Source organism: Chiroxiphia lanceolata, chromosome 3, assembly GCF_009829145.1.
Source record: "Chiroxiphia lanceolata isolate bChiLan1 chromosome 3, bChiLan1.pri, whole genome shotgun sequence".
In the NCBI taxonomy this organism is placed as follows: domain Eukaryota; kingdom Metazoa; phylum Chordata; class Aves; order Passeriformes; family Pipridae; genus Chiroxiphia; species Chiroxiphia lanceolata.
Window position 1 is genome coordinate 30671961 of NC_045639.1, and position 23289 is coordinate 30695249.

Below are 23289 nucleotides of genomic sequence, written 5' to 3' on the forward strand. Positions count from 1 at the left end.
GCTTCTCACAGGAGGCTGCAATGTGGTTCCCAGTTTCCATTTATCATGACATAAAAGCAAAGCTATAAAAAATATTTTCTATAAATAACTCTAGATGGCAGAGGATAGCTCTGAAGTGAATAAAATCATATTTCATGTGAGTGAATTAAATAATATTTAATGTCAACCAGAGGTAATTAAAATTACACTGTTATGGTAATAGCATACCAATAGATTGAGACACATAATGCAACTGCATAATTTCCAAAAATTTCTGAAGACGCTCACCTGATGAGTAAAAGCTTGCGAAAGGTATCAAGTGAATCACTGTATCCATCAGGTATGATTTCTTCCTCAGGAGCATCTTTATCAAACCAGTTTTTCCATGCCTTATCGTTTTTTGCTACCTAAATTTATTACATTAACACACATATGAATATATTTCAGCTGCAGTAAAATCCCCTTGTAAATGTATTATTAATGAGAGGTTGTTATTATATTAGGATATATTACAAGTAACATTGTCTATAGCATTTAAGACATATGCCACATGAATTGCTATTAAAATATTACAAATAGTATTAATTAAAATATTACAGTTAGTGTTAAGATGCAGGCGCTAAAGCCACTCAGTTATCCATGGATTTCTTCCTCAAATGCAGCTACTTGAGAAAAAACAATAATTAGCAGAAGGTTCTATACTACAAGAGGAACATACTGTGATTAATTCATTCCTTTTGGTCACAAAGTATGAGGAGGACCAGGAAAATCTGTCCCAGTACAGTCCAGCCAGCCAAGAATCACAAATTAAAAGTAACAGAGTCTAGTATGCTTTTGACTTGACAAAGAATAAATTTGACCACAAATATGATCACAATTTTAGGCACCTCTTAGAATCCATGACCTACCAGTGGATACCGGTGGACAGGACATAGTGAAAATGCAATTGAGCATATAATGAAGTGACTGAGAAGGGTCAGCTACTACAGTATTCTCAGATCACTGGAAAGAGAACAAGGAATGCACTGATAAATGTTTAAAAAAGAAGATGTCTATATTAAATTAAGTCAGGCATCTGCAAATGGAGGACTTATTTTTTAGAGGAGAAAAAAAATGAAAATACCAAGAAAAAAAGAAAAGCACAGGCAAGTTTTGAGACCTGGGCATACCATTCTAAGGCTCTTTTTTCTTATTTTATCTAATTTTCTCTTTGTATCTAAATGAATAATGATACAGTTGTATTTAATATGATAAGTCAAATAGAACAGCATATCTACTGGATGCAAATAAGTATTAAAAATATTATTTCCATATTTGCATTTTTATTCATATCCTAGTTGGCTTCCTCCCATATTCCATCCCTATCTATTACTAAGATCACCTAAGTGTGCAAGTTTCAACTTGCAACTATATGAAAAATGTAAGATAGTGGTAAAAAATTACTTTAAAACAGAGGCCTTTGGGGGTAACATGGTCACCTAAATATTTTGGAGTCTAAAATTTTGTTTGCACCAATTCTAGGAAAGTCCTTGTGAAAAGACATTTCTAGAAAGGGTTCTGGTGTCCTAACAACCCAGAGTGAACAACTGAACTAAAGTTCCTCCAACTTTCTCCTAATTCAGTATCCTAGTTTGATGCCCCCAGAAACCAAAAACTGGAGGAATTGGGCTGGTATGTATCTAGCTCTTGCCTTGATACAGAGCTAGGAAACAGCCAGGATAACTTCCACATAACCATTTAGCTAAAATCTCTGCTACTCTTCAGGGCAAGAAATGCTATCACAAAATGGACTTGGCTGACCAATGCTGTAACAGCAAGAACTTACTGTCCTGGCTATCAGCCTGATTAACAAGGAGTGCTTAGGAGTTACAGAACAAGAAATGCTTAGGAAGTGTTTTAACTACACTGAAAAGAAGATAAATGTACCAAACTGAACATGTCATAAGCTTATGTGCATATAAGTTCGTGTATGTCTCAATAAAATAAATAATACGTTTACAACTAGCTCATCGTATCTGAACGACATGTTAACCTTGGAATGGAAATGAGTATTTAAAAGCAAGCAGCAAACAATTTACTTGGAAAAATATACCAGACTTAAGATAGAAGACATTGTAACTTAGAACATGACACTCAGATAGATTTTATGAGCCATTTTGATACCTCTACCTTTTTATCCTTTCTACTTATTTCTTTTTCACTGCCTTCCTTTTTTGCTAGTTATTTGCTCTTGTTCCTTCTCTCCTCTTTCTACCTCAATTACTATAATACAAAATACAGTAAAGCAGATAAAAAATGTAGAGCAAATAAACATACCTCCACTCATGCTACCTAATTGCTGATCCCTGTGCTATTACTCTGCATCCTCTCTGGCCTTGTTTTTAACTACATCTCTGGTGCATTCCAAATGTAAAAAATTGGAAGTACAGTTATGATGATGAAACTGGTTATTAACATTAAAACAATAACTAGCAAATATCACCTGATCCATAATTTCTTCAAACTGTGGAAGTTTGTTCAATTCCACTAGGTTTAGCCATATCATGTCAAGAATCCAGCGGGATGGTTTGGGTGGGCAAGCCTGTAGATCCAAAGCAGCACCTCCTGTGGATAAAAATAGTCTGATGAAGTACACGTGATATTCCAGGGGTCAAGATATATTTGATATTTCTTTTTAAATTATGTTTTCTGACCTAAGTAGTTTTTTTTCTGGAATACTAATTGTACTCTTGTGTAATTAACATTTATTTCATATCAAAGGATAATTCAGTCTTCTTAATAGACTTCTCATAGTTGTTGGAAGTTTGATCTCATCTAAGGCTTTTCTTCGCCAAGCTGAACAACTCCCGTTCTCTCAGCCTCTCATCTTAGATCACAAGTTCTCTACAGTTTGTTCTTGTAAGTTTATACTATGATACTGATTGTATTTCAAGTATTGGAAATTTTAATAGTCTCTGTCCCTTTTCATTTGTGCTGAAAATATGCTAGAGATAATTTTGTATTTATCTGAAAGATAAAAATATTCCTCTGAAGACCTTCCCTTAGCCTGTCTATTTTTTATCTCACTATTCCTAAAAAAGAAAAGAAATTGAAGTGAAAGTCTTATCTTCTCAACTGCAAACTTCTACCTCTTTTCTAATGAAATACATAGCTATAATATCTAAAGAATACCATAGATATTAGCAAAGTATTCTCCTGAGATCATTGGAAAAAAAAACCTCCACGCACAACAAGAAAAGAAAAAGTCTGAAGTAATGGAATCAATCTATCCTAGACCAGTACGAATTATTTTAAATAGCTGAACAACCAGTAGGACAGTAGAGGATGTTTTACATCCTCTGATATGCAAAAGAAGAGGAAATAGAAAGGAATGCCTCTAAGATTAAGACTGCAATCCAGTTTTAAACAGACAAACTTTTAACTTTTTATCATGATTAATTTTGTATCATAATTTTTTTCTTCTTGTAGGTATCTCTTTCCCTGTCCTCCACAAATTAGTTAAGGCTACTTCTTGGAAAAACTAGAGGATGGTGTTACAGTGGCCCCCAGAACTAAGATCAATTATTCATTTTATTAACTGGTATAACAAATTCCACCAACTTGTAACAAACAGACTAAAAACCTACCTTGGAATAAGTGGTATTATTTTTAAGCACTTACAAATATGTAAGCATGTGGAGGAATATACATATTCTATATATATATGAGCTATAATTATTTCAATACTTTCAAAATATACATACATAAATATATTTGTAGTTCTTTTTTAATTAATATAATAATACTTCTTAAAAATAATTATTCCATAGAATAATAGAATAATTATTATTATTTAATTAATTTAATTATTATTTAAACACAGAGATCCTTCTAATCCTGCACCCACCTCCATGAATAGGATGTAGACAAAATGAATCATGAAAGTAAGAAGGAAAAGAATGGAGAAACATCAGTGAAATGACAAGGAATTAGAATATTAATTTCTTAGGCACTAATTTTGTTATTTAAAAAATTATTGAGAAAGACTAAACATTTTCCTAGTTACCTGTGTATCTTTGAGTAGAAACACAAGAATCACTTTGTTGAACTGGACATTAGTATGCCAGTGGGGAGAAGCAGAGCTCAGGGAAGTTTTTCCTTTTGGGGAAATTCTTAAACCTTAACTTTTTGAGGCAGGGTTATTTAGTAGAGGATGAGAATTACAAAATTCTAAACAACGTGTTTCTCATTGTAGTACTTTATATTCTTGTTATTAATATACATACATAATATTTTGATAAATCCTGTTAAAATCTTATGGTTAATAATTTTTATATTGATAAGTTAAATATACGATGCCGGAAAAATTATTTCTTTGTATTAGCTTTCACTTTGCCAGTCATAGGCATATGAGAAAAGTTTCATCATCTATAAAAATTTATGCAATGCTTTCTTCCACAGATGAACAGAGTCAGATATAACCAGGAAACAGAATTTTATATGATTAATATATTATATGAATGTTTTCATGAACTGTTGAAGTAGTTTCAGTCCTACTGCCCAGCTAAAGGCCAAAACTCTTGTTCAAGAATCTGGAGTCCCTACAAACAAATCCAAATTATTTATGTAATCCAAAAATGTAAAGTTACTTAGTTTGCTTTTATGACAAAGTTTTCCTTCTGTTGCAATCCTTCTTCTTCCCTTCACCTCAGGGATGATAAGTTTCAGTAACCTGAAGTAACCACAGAGAGAAAGGCTGCTTCATGATACCTGAGATGTAAATACTGATTTTCCTTCATTTCTTGTAACTACCTGTTAAAAGTTCCCTCACACATCCTCTTATGTCTTTGTCATTAGGATATATAGTTTGAAATAACTGCCTGGGATCCATGTATAGATCCCAGAACTTCCTTTTAGTCTCTGCAAACTGAAATAATGGAAATCAAAGAGAGATAACAAAAAGTGTTAACACAAAACTGTAACCTATTATTGGCATTTTTATAGCAAAATGATACCCTATACCAGAATCATGTCTTTCTCAAATTTAGTACAATAGGCCAACAGGAATACTTTTGCAAATTTTTGAATTCTGTGAGAGAATCATAATCACTTTACCCAAAAAGATTTGCCTTAATTTTAAGACTTAATCATGAATTGTCCACAAAGTACCATATTTGGCAATATTTCTGCCTTTTATTTAGGTCAACAGAGTCAAGGATGTTTTGCAGTTCCTCTGTACCATGCTCTCTAATAGTTATAGACCTTCTTAGTAATATACATCTGCTAGAGAAGTTGGTATTATTCACTTGTGTCAGTCCCTCGCTTTCTACTGGTGAAGGACACAGCTTATCTACCTGTCAAGATACCTACAAAATCATCAATTAACTCCTCAGATATTATCATATCTTTGGATTTTGTTCTTTCCTAATGCTTTAATAAAAATTCTACACCATTATCTTAGGAGGCTATTTTCTTATAATTTGGGGATCTGCTTTTTTAGTCTTGCTGACTTAAATTTACCTTCAAGCTATAGCATCAGAATATTCTGGAAGGGTCTAGTGATTAGCTTTGAGGGAACACAGCAAATAGAATGAAATTCAATTTATGTACTTTAGCAGAATGAAAGACTTAAAGTTGATAATCTCCTGAGACTACCTGAACAATGTGTTTTAGAGACTTTTTCATTTCAAATAGCAATGCTTATTTCACTGAGACATCCCCGGATAATAAGCAATGAAATCTCTTGGAAAGGAAATGGAAAGAAGAGGAATAGAGATTGATTTTCCAAATAAATCCTTTCTTCAGCTGTTGTTTGGTAACATGATGTTCATTTTGCACAAAGAACTGTTCATCCAAAGAGGAAAAATGAAGAATTCATTCATTGCATAAGATACCTAAGAGTCCAGGACAAATTGGCTGGGTGTCTGCCTACTTCCCAATCTTATTTAATATAATGTGAATAATTAAAGAAAATATGGTGCTATTTTGGTGTCATTTTATACACCAGAAAAATTTCTCACTATCAAATCACCTGTGCTAAAGCTTGGCAGGAAACTGTAATCGTATGTTCTAGACAAAAATTGCTAGAAGTATTTTTATTACAGATTCTCTTCAGTTAAAAAGAGGTGACCACATTCTGCTTCAGATGTCCAAGGTATGTTTTCCTCTGCAAAAGAAGAATCCGTGAGCTGACAAGCCAAGAAATATGATTCCTTGCCTAATGCCTCACTAAAGCAGTATGTTAATTTTGAAAAAATTTCCAAGCATGCCTGACATCAGTGGTAAATTGGTAGGTGGATACCATTCTCAAGGAATAAAACCATTATGACAAACTGAAAGGCAAAACAGAAAGTGAATTTAAGGTTGTTTCCTATCCATTTGATTGCTTAAAGACAGATAATTATCTTCAAATCTGGGTTCACTACTTTGACATTAGACCTTTGCAGGATTCATTTGAACACTGTAAAATTCATACAGGTTTCATATGGACCTCCACATAACCAATCCTGATCACATTTTCCAGGAGAGGCACAAACCCATAGAGTACAGAGGAGGCAGACATGGCCAGCTGGGCCACAGAAACACCGTATGTTCTCTAGAAGTTAATGTCAGGTGGTTGCCAAAGTCAGAGAAAGTTCAAGCAGAAACAGATAAAAGACTGTTTGCAGCACGTCCTCAACTTTATGTGGAGCAATTCTAGCAACTTTATTCAGCTAAAGATTGCTTTATTCAGCTCTATCAAAGCAGAGAAGCAAAGGATCAAAAAGGACCACCTAATCTATAAAAATAGGGATACAAATATAATACAAAAATATACAATAAACAGGTTGATGGAGAAAACCAGAACTATCATCTTGATCTCAGGATAGAACACAGGCTGCCTAAATGGCAGAGGTAGAAGTGAGACAGAGAACTGCATCTATCTTTACAAGACCACAGCAGGTGTAAGGACAGAGGCAGCTCCCACAGAACTGTTGGGAGAAACGATATAGCCAAAAAAATCATTCTTTGAAATGGGATAAAAATTAAAAAAGTTGAATTAGCTCTACACTTAACATAACTTTAAAAATTACCTCTAATGAGTGTTTGGAACTCTCTGTTTTCCACATGTCCTCTCTCAAGATCAATTTTTAATGCCAAGAGGAGGGTAAAGAGGAATTTGTGGTTTTCGTGCAAGCCTCTAACTGAATATGCGTGAATTTCAAAGGTAAGATGTTCGATAATATTTGAGATTCTTTTCTGAGGTACAGGAGACTTCTTAGATCTGAATCATGAAAACAAAGCACAGAGAAAGCCGTGTTAATAGCAGCAAATACGTTGGAAAGGCAAACATCTGAATAGTAGGAAAAATCTGTGTCTTCCTACTTGGCTATGGATTGATCAAACAGCTTCAAGAATTGAGCCAGTGAAGTTTGATACATATTATTGACCATGCTCATTGCTGTAAGAAGAAAATAAAGAATGCTTCCACGGGTAGCAACAGGTCGATATTCCTCCTGCGCAGTGTTAATCTTCACTTCAGTTTCTGCTGCCACAGACAATTTTTCAGCTATTTCAGCAGCTGTTTGCTTAGTTGTTTGCAGAACACCAATTAAGGATTCATCATCTACTAATGAACCTAAAAAGTAAAATAAGGGATGTTTAGGACATTTTTATAATAATTTTTTCATTTCATATATACATAAAACAAAGGGTCAAATTACAGGAAATATTAATAACAAATAGAAATTATTTACTGAATTACAGAAAGCTTTTAAAATTGAGATAAAACAGGATATGTAATGCTAAAAATTATTTTTATATTCAACATGTTAAGCAAATATATTCAAAATATATCAAATGTATTTATACCAACAGCTTTGCAGAGAAGTCAGCCATCTTATGAACAAAAAATACATACTCATACATAGTACTTCAGTTATTTTGAAGTCTATTCACTGGTACACTCAAAGTAAGGAAGACCTAGGGTCCTAAAGGAAATGGCCATTCAACAGTATTCATGCTTCTCCAGCAGTTACTGATCAATTTACTGTTACCAGATTCTTTTTCCACCTGAGATAGTAATGGATAATGCTCAGGCTCCTAATGTATTGTGAAAGACTTTCAACACCATTTTAAATTAGCCCATTTTACTTTGCATTTTCAATGGGTTAAGAGTTTGCCCACGGTCAGATAGATACCTTATGTCATTTGAGGGGGCAGAAATCTCTCAAAAATGGATTTATTTCACAAAACTTGTTTAGATGTTAAACTTAAGTGTCTAGAATTGTATATAGCCACATGCTATAGTACTAAATCCCTCATACCCCTCATTCTCCTACCATTGGTTGTTCTCTTATTGTATCTTAGATGGATAAATCAACTTCTGTATGGAAAGGTTCTAGTGTGAATCAGTTTAATCTGCCTAATCTGAATAATCCTTTGACACAGTACCTTTGGTTGCACTTAGTTTGTAAAGAAGATTGTCTTCCAGTTCTTTCATCTTCCTCTTATTAGAAGTTACATCTTCCATGAGTTTAATTCGTTCTGCCTCTAATTCCTATTATTAAAACCCAAGAAAATGGCATGACACTTTATGGACTGCAACTATGAAGGATACTTAAAATTCAGTTCTGATTTTTCAAGTTCATGAATTGTGATTGAAGATACAGGTGAAGGGTTGGTTCCAGTCACAAAACGTGCAGTTTTCTGGTTCGGGTATCTAAAATGTCACTTTAATAACAATTTTTTTTAAGCAGTGCTTATTCAGTATCTTATGACATATCTTATCCATGAGAAATACTTGTGCTTAATTGTTTGTGTCATACTGACAGTCATACGTAGAAGAGTCTTCAGATGTATTTTTGTTATTTGGAAATGTCCATACCGAATCTGAATAAAATTTTAGAAAATGGCTGATATCTTTTACCCATTTGAACATTTCGTCTTCCCTACAAAACCTGTTGAGTGAAAAAAAAGAATAAATTAAGCATCAGTATAGTTTATGTGTACTGTTAACTTACCTGTTTTTCAGTAAGTATTACTCTTCTCAGTAACTGATTCTCAAGTCCTTTCATTGTTACAGTAAAATCAATAATTGATGTTTTGGCATTAATTTCAGGTGTGAAAGCAGGATTAGGTAGCTTTGTCGTAATGTAGAGTCTAAATGAATTCATAAGATCTACTTCCTTATCACCAACTCTCACCTGTGGAGTAAGTTCAAATAATATTAAACAGAGGAAAAGGAGCTTTATTAAACACAGTAATATTGACAAGAAAAAAAAATTAACATTATTTGAAATGTCAAAGAGAGGAATTTTATTTTACAATTCAAATTTGTCATGAAAATATCAGTCAATGACCAAATATAGAGTATATTATAAATGCAGCATCCCCCTCTAGCTAAATATACGGGTTACTTTCACTGTGGGTTCTGATTATCAGCTTCAGAACCATGTGGTTTAGGCTTTGGGCTTCTAATTACACTTCGAATGAAGAAGGTAGAAACTGCTGACCCTTGCAGAAATCATTATTCTCTTGTGTTCAAGAAAAAACAGGAATCGCATGATCCAACAATGTAACATAAATTATTGGAGATAAATTCTATCTTTATCAAGATTAAGCAGCTCTCAAAGAATTTTTCCAAAGCAATTCAAAATTTATTCAGAGTTTTCCAAAGAAATTTTTACAGAGTTAAGATATTCCAAAATAGCAGTCTAACTCAAAAGCTGCATGTGCACAAGGAAATCTGATTACTGTATCTCATAACATGAATCATAGAATTGTTAGCGTTGGAAAAGATCATCCAGTTCCAACTCCACTGCCATGGGGTGGTGGGGGGACATAGGCGACTTCAACATATGAGCCTCCAAGGCCACTTCAAATAACTGCCTTACAAAGGAGTAGGAACAAACTAATCCCTTCAGCATATTTGCACTAACATTCAAAATAAAACTACTGCACAAAAATAGCAACCATTTTACTTTCATTATTATCAGCAATCTGGTCTACCATCTCTCTCATATCCCAGGCACTTAATTAAGATTATTTGATAAAAATAAGTTACATGATTATACATATATGTACATTATATATATATATATATATATATACATATACACACATACATTACAATACTATTTGGAAATAATACAGCATGTGCATTCATTTTATTTCAGAATGTTTGAAGGGGGTCTGTTGTTAAGATTTGGGAGTGATTTATTTATCTATTGAAGGTCAGAAAGATTCATGATTTTTCAAGGCTGGGAATAAATATTATTAATAACTCTTTGTGCTTTTTGGCTTGTTCCAGCAGAAAACAGCTTAAAACTGATTAAAGATTTTTGCAGTTGCCACAATCAGTGCTTTGCAGTAGGAAGAGATCTCTTCAATTCTATTAATTCTGTTAAAGTGTGAAAATCAATAGAAAATATTTTAAGTGTTCGATAGGATAAAAATAATTGGTTCCAGTTTGGAATCTTCAGTGATAACTTTAGCAGTTAAACTCAAACTTTAGACTCATCAACTTACTACACAGCTGAGGCTCTGTCTCCTATATTTTATTAGTTCTGTTTGATTCTTTACACTTTACTGAATACAAAGTTTACCTGATTCAGCAGAGGTTTGGAATAACAGTAAAATATCATTTGTCACAAAACTACCTATTCCACTTCTTTTGTTTGATTACTGACTTTAAATGCAGATCCAGATTTCATGAAATTCTTTTCTAATACATTATCAAGGACTGGATCCAACTCTTCTTCTATATCTTCAATCAAGAGTGATCGGCCCAGTGAAAGACTGTCTTCTAGGTGCTGCCGGAAATACTTGTCATTCAGAGTTGTTACCTCAAAAAGCAAATTATAAATTGGTGTAAGGGCAAAAACATTTCCTGAAAGTCTTACATGAAAATCACAGATCTAACTATGGAAACTTTTTCCGTTGTTTCTGTTAGTTGCATTTTCAAGAAAATAATATAAATGTTGACTACGCAGCAGTTTATGCAGAAATACTTCTGGTGTGTACAATGAAAAGTACCATAAAAAGGTTAGCTGTAGTCGAATCCTCAAAACTTCATTGTGAGAGTAATAATGTACCAAATAAAACTGGTACAGCTTTTTGTATATTGAAGATGTTATGTGTATTTTTGAAATCAGACACCCCTAACCTTTAATTTTCTGTTCTGTGTCCTGAGGACTAGATTTTCTGATTTTAGCTTTGAAGTGTTGAGAAATTCTTTCTGGAAATATGAATTCAGTCTAACAAATGAATTGCTGTTACAATATTTTGAACCCAGACCAACATTTCATGAAATGGGATTCATAAAACCTGCATAAATAAACTATATATAATTAATACTAAACCCTCCAAAATTTATTGATATTCAGGATATAAGAGTTTTGCAACATTCAGGTTAAGGGTTCTAAAATGCAGATTCCCTTCTTCATGCTATATCACTTGGGAAAATTCATTTGTGACGCAAATGGTGACACATGACCTTTTTTATATTATACTTCATGAGCAGACATTTTACCCTGTTGGATTAAGCTATAAAAGAGCTATGAAGATTGCAGCAATGTTAGGACAGGCAAATTTTTATTGGGTTTGGTTTCAGCTGGTTGTCCTCAATTTCTTTTTGTAGCAATAAATTCACGTATATGAATACCCTCTCAGTTTCTCGATTCTGGACTGCATCAGTTGAACTGGTTTCCTTACATTTTCAGAGCTGTAACTTATCCTGCCTTTGTCTGTAATGTTACTAATAGTTGCCCAATTTACTCTCAATTAATGATTTCGTATTTTACTCTTTTGCTGTACTTATCACGTCTTTGCCCTCTTTTGTGTAGGGAATATACTCACCAATTTTGAACAAAAGGCTACTTCCTTCTCTTTTATGCTTCTTGATAGATTTTGTACAAGTTATATGGTCTTTTTCAAGTCCTTGAGTGGGATTTACAGCTCTTGTCAAGTTTCCTGCTGATGCATCTACATAATTGTCAGTCTCCATACATGTTAAAGTTATCTCAGATTACACTGACTCAAATGCAAACCTCCTCTAAAGTAATAATGTTTGAAGGACTATAATAGAGCACGTTATTTCTTTGAAATTCTGTTTACCTGCAATTCATTATCCTGTTCTTTATTTTTAACCCATGTTTTCCCTTGAGTTTGTGGGTCTACCAAAAGCGGGTATCTAGATGCCTTAGTGACAATGATACCATTCTGAATTGAGAGATGATCTCCAGGTAGTCCTTGAAGATTCCACTCACTAATCTAAAGAACAAAGTAAAAAAAAAAAAAATTAAAAAAGGTAGTTTGGAATAAAATATCACTGGAATTATCCTTCAATTACAACTGTTCTAAGAACAGGGACATCAAGCCAAAGGGGATGCATAACTAAACCTGCTGAAAAATTATTAATGTAGATGTAAAAATATTTCCAGGTATTTATTTTTATCAATCTTTTTAACTACATAGAATCATTAAAAATATATTTTAAAAGTGTAAAGATGTCAAAAGACAGCTTGACAGACAAATTAAACATGTATGATTTCTCATACATTCACATTAAACGAAAAGACTTTATGCACTCTTTTTTAAAATTACAACCAAACCCACTGTTTTAGAAGTATCCTGGTTTGGGCTGAGACAGAGTTCTATCTCTTCTTATTAGATGGTACAGTGCTGTGGTTTTTTTTATTTAGTATGATAATAATGTTGATAATATTGATATTTTGGCTGCTGCTCAGTAGCGCTTACCCTAAGTCAAGGACTTTTCAGAGTCTCATGTTCTACTAGCGAGGAGGTGCACAAAAAACTGGGAGGGAGCATGGCCAGGAGCACTGACCCAAACAGGCCACAGAATGCCATGCTCAGTGAGGGAATTACCCAAAAGAGGCTTGACTGTGGTTTGAGGATGGGCTGGGTGTTGGTCAGCAGGTGGTGAGAAATTCTACTGTGCATCACTTGTTCCTCTTGTGTTGCATTAGTAGTAGTAGTAGTATCAACATTATTATTGATATATATTTTTTCAATTATTAAATTGATCTTAGCCCAAGAAGTTTATCTTTTTTTTCCAATTTTATTTTCCAGTGCTACTTAGATGCTGATTGGGGTTAAACCACAACAAGATATGTATAGCTCTGGTGATGTGCTCTCAAAATAAGGTACTCAAAAGTGTGCTTGCTGGGAATGGACTAATTTTATATGTCACTTATTTATAACTTTCTTACCTATCTAACCCATTGCTCAACACTCCAATGTTTAGTGAAAATTGCCAAGAGCATTTGGAACTACATAGCACAGCAATATTGAGAATATTGGGGATTATAGTTCTGCTCAAAGCAAGCATAATTTCTGCTAAGACTCACAGAATATGCTAATAGAAATTCAACCCTCCAAGCACCAAGAACTTACTGTTGGTTGATCTACCAACATAGAAATGAGGTTCAAATCTTCAGAAAAGGGGATTTTATGAGCTTTCAACTCTGCTTCCCACAAATCTTTAAGCAAAAGATTCCTGAAGTCTTGATTAAAAGGTCCACAGTATGAAAGAAAGCCTGTGCAGAGCAGTATATCTCCCACAAGTCTAGAAAAAGAACAAAATCATAATTAAAAGGTGATTTACAAATTCAATTCCTATTGATTTAGACAACCAGCTTTTGAAATATAAGAAGATTTCAAACAAACAGTTTCTTTGTGTTTGCAAAGTATTTTTGTGGCAAAACTTAAGAGTGGTATCATATGAAAACACCACAAAACAATAAAACCCTGATAACAACTATTTCTTCTCTCATAACTGAAGCAAGAAAACTGTTTATTTCTTAAAAATATATACAATATATGCATATATACAATATATATATGCAATATACATGCAATAAAATATTTATTGAGGATACAAACCTTGTTCTATTAGAATGAGTAGACCTCACCAGAAATGCCCAGTTTCCCCACAGGAAATTTTTTGTGATATAAGTGTTCTACAGAAGCTGAGCCTATCTGAAGGTTTTACTTCCCCAGTGACATTGGAATGATGTGCAATATTAGGGGACTGGAGAAGCAGCTGTTATACAGGCACATAACAGCACTAGTAATAATCTCTTTGGAAGTAAATTCCAAAATCAGAGGTATTGTTCTTAACTGAAATACAAGCACTCAGCACTCATGTATTCACTTATGGGAGGAAAATTCAGATTTCAGGATAATTCATTTGACTGTGTTGCTATATTACGATTTCCAGGAAGAAACTTATGTACGACCATTAAAGCTACTAAATTGCTTACTAGCACTTCAATTTTTACATGTATTTTCTTTTTTTTTTTCTGTAATGAATTTGATACCTTTTAATCTGAGCTTTAAATTCCTTGCTTTGCTGAGTCCACCTAACTTTCTCTCCACTCAGTCCATCTATAAGTGCAGAGGCTGCTTGCATCTTTCTTTTGCATGTTTCTGCATCATTCTCCAAGTCCTAAAATTGAAAAATGTCCTACATAAATTAATCATAAAATGCAAAACTTTAGAGTTACTTTATATTTTTTCATCCTCTTATATTTATTATTGCTATTTTATTTATTTAAAACTCATTCATGAGAACTCTTAAGGGCATCTATTGTGTATCATGCTCCTATTCACTGAAACAAGGGAATAGGAGAGAATATAGATTTAAATCTCTTACTTTTATACCTGAATCTCATCCATGCTATTCAAGGTAGCTGGTGAATATGTGTTTGCAGCAAATCCTGACAGCATTGTATGTAAGTATTTTTCATAAGACTAAAATACTTTTATCTCACCATTTTCTCCTTCATTGCTGAGTCAAACTTTGCCTGCACTTTATCCAGTTCAGCTTGTTTTTCATCTAATTCCGCCTGAGCCTTATCTTTTTCTGCATTAGCTACTTTCAGGCGAGCTTCCTGTTTTGCCAGATTAGCCTGCAAAGAGATGAAATATTAAAACAACAATCATATAAGATTTGAATATAAATCAATGAACTATTTAAGCCTGCTTAGCTGGTAATGATGAGTCAATAATACATCAAAGTAACTTCTATATAAATATCAAAAACATTTAATCTGAAAACTATATCACATATGGACTGCAGATAAGATTTTTTGTCAAATAGCAGTAGAGTTCCTACTATATATTGTAAACATTCCTTTGGAAAAATTTACATTTCAAGAAGGCAAAGTTTCTGATCTGTATATATTGATTAGACTAGAGGAACAATCACTTAGTCTTCTTGCTTGACTATATGCTTTATTTTCTTTTTTTATTTGTACATTCTGTAGTGACCAGCAATCACAATAGGAGATTGGTCCTCTATCACGTAACAATATTGCTTTGAACCACTAGAAAATAATAGTCCTAAAACAGTGAATCTTCCCATTGCTCCTAAAGTCATATTTACAGTAAATGCAAGAAACTGATGAAATAATTTTTGAATCATTCATCTGTATTATTGTTGCTTCTGTAAATAACTCTTCTACCAGAGACAAAAATGTGGGAAAAATTTGGAATCAACTTATGCTTTGCTCTTTCTTTTTTTTAAAGCATGCTACATTTAGGGAAAAATCTTTGTTTAGAACCAAAAATCACTGCCTTTGAGTTTCATAAACATGAAAAAGAACACCTACAATAAAGTAAAATTTACTCTTAAAAATGTTTTACTCGATTTGCTTCCTACTATTGCAACATAGCTCCTTTATTGATGTGAGCTCTGAATCTCTTCAGAAAGCCAGTGTTTGGGCAAGATGTCAGTCCTCCACTGCATTTAAGTTACTGTGTGAAAGCAAAGAAAGTAAAATAGATGCAAAGCTCTGTTTGCAGGACTCTTTAGAGAAGGAATGAAGATCCTGGTACAACCTTTTGAAAACAATTATAAAGTAATTATAACATTATAAAAACAAAGACTGTAAACACCTTTCCTGTACACAGTAAACCAGAACACATAAATTTAATCCAGGCTAATTTTTTGTTCTGCGTTCTGCCTAGAATCAAGAATACAATACAGTTTTTTCTGCTCTTATCATCTTTAGCCACTAACATCACAGGCTATTATGTCTGAATAAAATTATCTATATCTATATTTATAGAATCCTATTAAGTTAAACTAAACTAAATTACATGGTAAGCAAACACAAAGCAAGAGATGTTGTATTACCTTAAGAGGCAAGACTTCTCTGTTAACACCATAAAATACCACCATGGCTTGTGTCCAAGAGAGGAGTCCTGCCACATTGCCACACACCTTTTTAGCATGCATCAGTGTATAGTCTTCCATTTCAAAGTAAGGCTGGACTAATTCTACTGTCTCATCATTGATTGTATCCCTAGCAAAGTTCTGTAGATTGCTCAAGAATGGGCCACTCATAAGCTGCAAAACCCAACATATTTGTGAGTTATTTAAACATTTTACATTCAAAATCTTGTTTACAGATGACTACCTTAATAAGTGTTCCCAAAATTCTTCTGTAAACAAAGGTAATTCATATAGTAAATATTACAACTGTGTTAGTCAGTTGTAAATCCTCCCACACATCTTTGATTATTTTGGAGTTTTAAGCAGGTACGTTCCAGTAACTAGGTTGGAAAGTTATTGATGTACTTTCCATCTTCTATATTCCTGTGTTGACAATTTAAAAGCATTTAAGAAACACCATGTAATTAAAAAAAAAGAACCAAAATAAAGCCTCAGAGATATATTTGCAACTTACCTGAAGAATGCAAAAAACTGCTTATGTATTTGGAAATGTGATTTAAATTCTGAAAAGTGAAATCATTGGGTTTAACTTTTTCTAACAAGTGTTTAAGCATTTTAAAGACAATTCATGGAAAAACTGCTTAACCCATTTTATTATGTCTGTGGAAAACAAAAGGTTTTGATGATTTCTTAGTTACTGTAGAAGCATAAATAAAAAGCAAGAGCACTATTTGTATCCAATATACATAATTTTTCATCATTCGCATGAAAAAATATCAAGGTAATAATATTGGCCCATTAATACACTAATAGACATAGAGAACAGAATTTAAAGAATGGCAAGAGAAGCCATGGAAATCAAGGTGTATCCTGAGAGAAGATCAAAGTCTGGGAGGAAAAGATGGCTGGCTGATCAAGGAATTTGGGCCAGGAATATTGAAACCCAGAATGGGAAAAGCTACTATCTCTTAGTCATTTAATTAATCTTTCAAACAAACAAGGAGCTTGAATGGCTCAGAAAAGACTTTAAATGTGAAAATACAAGTTCTCAAAGAGGGCTTTTCCAGAATGTCTTTAGCTCATGTATGGTTAGCATGACTGGTTTGATTTCTTTATTTGCTATCAGGCCATGTGCTAGGAACAGGGCAAAGAAACTCTAAAGCTCCCACTGCAAAAGTCTCTAAGCAATTCACCTGCTATTTCTACCAGATAAACTTTATCTATATACTATCTATGTCCATCTTAAAATGATATGTTTTCCTTTTTACAAAATTCTGTCATGTTTTCGGTAAACAGCATAAGTTCTCTGATAGGCAGATTGCTATTTCTGATGTTTAAGAAACACTGTTTGAAAACTCTACTTACTTTTAATGATTCCGCCCATGATGGCTTGCAGCAAGGCTTTTCTGGATCCAGGGTGACTGCATCCAGTTTCTTTTGGAATAGTAGCAGACAACAGTCCATGATCCTCATAATCAGGTGAGGAGGTTTTGCAAGTTTTCTAACAGTAGCAATATCCTCTGGCTTGATAGTCTATTTGAAGAAAGATGTAGCAGAATACTTCATCAATACCATTATTCCTTTTTCCTATTCAATATCTTGATTTTAATGTTTGTTTGCAACGCTTTTCTCTGAGGTAAATTTGTACTAAGTACATACCAAAAAAAGCAAGAAACTTGGCTTAGTTTAACAAACTTCATAGGTTCACGAAACTTTAATGATTGTAATGAATATTAGACAAGAATATCTTCCCAATACTGAAGACATCACTCAAAAATAAAATTTACATACAGCAGCATTAACTTAACTCATCAGTCTAAGTGTTTGAAGAAAAGTACATTGTAAAATTGCATAGAACCTAATTAAAATCAGTTTCCTTGATAAAATAGTATTTCAGATTTTTGAGCATTAAGTATTATCATTTATTCTGAGATGGATTTGGTTATTTGTGTTGAGTTTTAAATTATTATGAGATATCATTTTTAACTTAATTTCCTAGAAGCATCACTGTCACACTTTGCTTAATTCAACCATTACAAAATTAATAAATTATTAAAAAATTCAAAAATAATATATTAATTTGTGTATAAAAATACAGGCATAGCACTACCTGTCTACAAGGAGTAGTTACAGACACATTACAGAAACCATTCTATAAGTCCACACATTTTATAAGTGAACTTTACAACCATTTTTGGAAGTTTCATTCATCTCATTATCTAAATTACAATGTAAGAGCAAACATTGCTCCTTTTTCTTGCTTTTTCCACTCGATCATTTCTGTCACATAAATTCTGGTAACTGGAACAGAAGGCCTTAAGGATATAATACATCATTGATTTCTGATTCCAGAGTTCTTTACTGTTTAATTTTTCAGGGCAGAATAATGAAATTATGTACCACAGCAATGCTTCCAAATTTCTGAACCCTGATTTTGAACCTGAATACCCCTTGTTTCCTGTTTCTCTCAAAATAAAATGTGGTTTTTTGGTGAAGAGATAGCCTTTTATTACTCTTAAAAGACAGGTAAAACTACTTAAGTGTAAATTAAAAACATTCTGTTAGCACAAGGAGTATTCTCTTGAATTCAGAATAACAGATACTCTAAAGGCATCTGTAGCTTTCGGAAAGATTTACACCTTCATAATGATCAATTATTAGGGTGCAAGCAAAAAATAATACAAAATAGTTTCTATGTGTTTAAGGTAAAATGTGAGTGCCATAAATACTCATGAGAGACATGTCCACCAACAGTGAAGAGCTGATGACAGCAGTCAAAAACAAGTGACAAATATATGTTGGTGGCTCCAGCCTTTCATTGGTGATGCAAATAGTACTATACTAATAACAATGTAAGACTTTTATTCACTTTCAGTGCTTCTTCTGCTGCTTCTAATGCTGGTTTAGCTGCCTCCAATTTTTTCTCTGCTTCCTGTTTTTCCAAATCAATTGCATCTACGATTTTTTGTGCTTTATCTTTCACACCCTGGACCTCCTGTTTTACTTTAGATGCAGCTTCAGCACTTTCTTTGACTTCTTCCAGTACCTGTAATTGATAATAAACACAAAAAATGCATAAATCAAAATGGTGGAACAAGTGATTATCAGACAGGTATATAACAGCTACTAAAAATATAAAGCTAACCCTAACTAACTACAGCTAACTATATATGGCATCATATAACTACGGACTAAAAATTAAATGTGAGAAGTTTAATTTCATCCCTTTCTATTATATATTTCTCTCTTACGAGATTAAAGGCCTTGAGGAATGCAGGTAGTCCCTTAGCGATCACCAGCCAAAAGTTTGCTCTCCATATTAAATATACACCATCATAGCATTATGGTATCTTCCAGAAAACAGAAGGTCTATATTAATCCATTCCCTAGCACGCCTTTCCAAAGAGTAATTTTGGCAACCAGATTTCTACCAGACCACAAATCCCATGAGCACACGGATACCTTGTTAATGGAAAAGACAAAATCTGAAACTGAAGTGTGATGAACATTTTTCTAAGGAATTTTGAAATAGTAAAGGCCATTATCATGTTAACTTCTTATCTGCTAGTAAGTGCACATATAACCCCAAATTTAACAAATGTTAATCAAGCACACACACACACACACAAAAAAAAAGCCATGGAAAAAAGGGAACGTGATACTTATATGAGTGGGTAAGAAATGGTAGAAGAACAAGCAACGCACTCAATCTGTTGGTTGAGTGAGGTGAGGCAGTCTTAAAGTGCTTCACTTTCAGAAGCAAATGCTGAATCAACAGGCTACAGAGAGAGGACTGAAGCCATAGAGAGAAGACTGAAGCCTCATTTTAGACAACAAGACAAATTTTTTGGATTGTGCAAATTATGAGAAAATTCTGCAATAGCATTTTACCCCACTGTATATTCTGGTACTACTTAACACTCAAGTACTTACTTTATCTGCCTTAGCAGATGTCACAGCCAGTTCCTTCTCCTTAACAGCCAGCTCCTTAGAGAGTTTAGCAACAGATTCACTGGCCTCCATTAGCTTGGAAAGACCTATTAAGAAAAAGACAAAATTCAGAAAAATTGAAACATCTTTTTTTCCTAGTTAGATAATACAATCTAGCTCCAGATCTCACATGCCTTGTACCTTGTGTTCTCATTTAACTTTATGCAAATTTAAATTTATGTCTCATTTAATTTATATAAAGGAGAGAAAGTATGCGTAAGCAGTCATATTATCATGATTGTGCCTATATTTTATATTGTGTGTATTTATGTCCTATGGATATAAATTATTTCACAGGCACAAAATTATTATAAACAATCTTAATTCTCCAAAGGAGAAATCCATACTACTTCGTTTTAATTTGTTATAGCTATAAACAGTACCTAAAATTTTATAGCTGGGATATTACCTGCAATAAAATATGCTTATGCTCATATAGACTTCTTAAAAAAAAAAAAAGAGGGGGCTAAGTCAAGGATATGTTGTGTCATAAAGTCATGGGACAATCAGAAAATCCAAATGATACTTCATTTGTGTCACTGAACGAAGAAATGACATAAGGACCCATGACTGCCTTCTAATAGGCAGTTCATTCTAGAAAGATGCGGGAAGAAGTGAAGCCAAAAGTGGACCCAAAGATCACAGCGAGATTATGATCTCCAGCTCCTGAATATTGATTTTACCCTCTCCTAGTGACAGAGAGTGTAGAAAAGCACATATGTGCTTAGGGCCAGTCTCATTGTAGCTCTTATATGTGCTGAAGAAACCATCCATAGAGGCCACTCAGCCTAACAGTTCATAGAATTGAGTCCAACTCCTGGCCCTGCACAGGACACTCCAAGAATCACACCATGTGTCTGAGAGCATCCAGAAAGAGATGAGCTTGTTCCCTCTATGATTATTATGTATTCAATCTTTCCCATGCATTCATAGATTCTTTTTTTCTCTTCTCTCTTGCTCATAGACTTGTGCAAAGATATTTTGGCTATTCCTGAGCTCCACATTGCATGCTGAAACTTCTCCTCACCCCTTTCTTTACCACTGAATCTTTAAACCATACAAGTTGCCTGGAAGCAATTCCCCTTATTGCCCTCTCTCCCTAAGGGCTTGAGTCAGCACACACTTGCATTTACACTTTTGATGTGCACTGTTTTTCTGTGATGGCTCACCAATTTTCTGCTACCACATTTCACACACACATGCAGTCTCTTCCAGTATATCTCTTGTTCTTCTGAAACAGCTGCCTCATGATTAGGCTACTGCCATTCTTCAGAATCACAGAATCATCAAGGTTGGAAGAGACCTTCAATATCATCTTGTTCAACTGCCAACCCAGCACCACCCTAATCACCCCTAAACCATATTTCCATATTAGATGAGGAAGACTGGGGATTAAAAGATGGATGTGTGAGATGGTAGCTAAATAATTTACAGTAAATTTTTTGAGAATGTTCCTCAGGATGCAGTTAACAGTGGAGCACATTTGTAGTCAGCAATGACCAGTGTTTTTGTTCTTTTGTAATACATTTTATCTGTGCAAGTGAAGCTAATTAGAATATTTTCTAACTGGTATGAGTATTGCCTATAAGCTGAGACATGGTTTTCTAAGCATCAGTGATATACAGATGCTGCAGTAGAACATATACATGTACATGTTCACTTGCACACGATCATTTTGTTTTGAAGACCACATAGGAAACTTGCGATGACATGTCAGAGGCTACTAAAAACTACATGACATTTTATTGACAGTGCTGAAGCTACTTACTTTACTACTTTTGCGTTATTTTTGGAAAAAGAAAAACTGTAGAAAGAATACAAAAAAACCAAAATGAACCTCACCGTCTGAAATCTTCAAGGTTCTCAGACTGCTACCCTATCTCAAAGAGGACTGATAATAAGCCCTGATTTCAGGAACTGGTAAGAGACCCATAGAGAAAAATTTACATAACGTGAAAATATTAAAAAAATAGATCATTTGAGATCATACATGGAAATATACGCTTACCAGTTTGCATGCGTTCAGCTTGTTCACTAATACTCTCTAATTTTTCAGTATAAACTTCTTTGTAGCCATTGACAAAAGAGAGATAAGATTTAGGTGTTACATAAGCTCTTCTTCGATACCTAAACCAAAGAATATTGGCAACGTCAACTTCGCACGTATTTTTGATATGTACATATGATTAATTCCAATGAAAAAGGAAATTATATAAATCAAGTCTCAGTTCATTCAAAAGCTTCTTCATAATGCAAATCCTTACTACCAATTACATTGTTTTTATCCACGTAAGCAATATTAAAGATTGTTGGATAGTGGGAATGAAGATAAAGACTTTGCAAAATAATAATTCTTTTTCATGTCCTTAGGATATATTGATATAACAGATTAATTTTTTATTAGTCTTAAAATTCACTTACAGATACATATAACACAATGAGTTCAAAAAACACTATCATGAGCAACATTTTTGGAATTAATTATTACATTTGTAGAAAATATTACCTTTGGAAATAATTCTCGCAGCTTTCTGAAACTATATCATGAAAGACACCCATGGTTTCCACTATTTCCGTTCTAACTGATGGAGAGCAGACTATATTAAATTCTGAAAGAAAATAACTGGATACAGCTACAAGAGCTTCCTTGGGCCATCGACTGAACCAATCCATGGTGCACCCTGATATCAGACCAGGAAATTTCAAAGAACGTGCACGGAACTTCTCACCAACCTGAAGAGAGTATCACTGTTAATTTACAGTATGATTCTTAATCTAAGGTCAATCAAACTGTTTAATTTGTACAAACAACTAAGTATTTTTTCAACTATTTTCTGCTTAAAACACCCTGAATTTTTTTTTCTTTTCTAATGGTATTTTGCTACATTTTCAACATTCAATATTTTATGAAATTTGAAGAAGTTCATGACAAATGTATATGTTTTAATATTTTGAAATGTCAAAGACTTTATTTTAATTTCCAACAAAATATTGTTTTCAAGTAACAAGCAAGGATTTCAAAAAGATACATTCATTGATGTGTATTAAGAAAGAATATTGCAGAGAAATAAAATAATAATTCCTTAATGTGTAAGGAATTATTTAATTTTTAACTATTTTGATGTTAAGTTCTGACAACTTTATTATTATTTTTGTTATCT

General features: G+C 33.5%; 1 protein-coding gene across 2 annotated transcripts in view; it reads right to left on the reverse strand.

Annotated features, from left to right (window-relative positions):
- The window catches only part of DNAH8 (dynein axonemal heavy chain 8), a 129128-nt gene that overhangs the window by 19658 nt on the left and 86181 nt on the right, over positions 1-23289 (reverse strand). For both annotated transcript variants that reach the window (XM_032684441.1, XM_032684439.1), the window contains 17 exons: positions 22635-22861; positions 22137-22255; positions 20072-20175; positions 19008-19184; positions 17504-17671; positions 16100-16312; positions 14733-14870; positions 14280-14407; positions 13354-13525; positions 12055-12210; positions 10629-10784; positions 8961-9143; positions 8392-8497; positions 7324-7576; positions 7032-7222; positions 2462-2583; positions 268-386 (listed from right to left, as the gene is read on the reverse strand). In XM_032684441.1, coding sequence (XP_032540332.1) covers positions 268-386; positions 2462-2583; positions 7032-7222; positions 7324-7576; positions 8392-8497; positions 8961-9143; positions 10629-10784; positions 12055-12210; positions 13354-13525; positions 14280-14407; positions 14733-14870; positions 16100-16312; positions 17504-17671; positions 19008-19184; positions 20072-20175; positions 22137-22255; positions 22635-22861 — 2732 coding nt within the window. The remainder of the gene's footprint in view (positions 1-267; positions 387-2461; positions 2584-7031; positions 7223-7323; positions 7577-8391; positions 8498-8960; positions 9144-10628; positions 10785-12054; positions 12211-13353; positions 13526-14279; positions 14408-14732; positions 14871-16099; positions 16313-17503; positions 17672-19007; positions 19185-20071; positions 20176-22136; positions 22256-22634; positions 22862-23289) is intronic.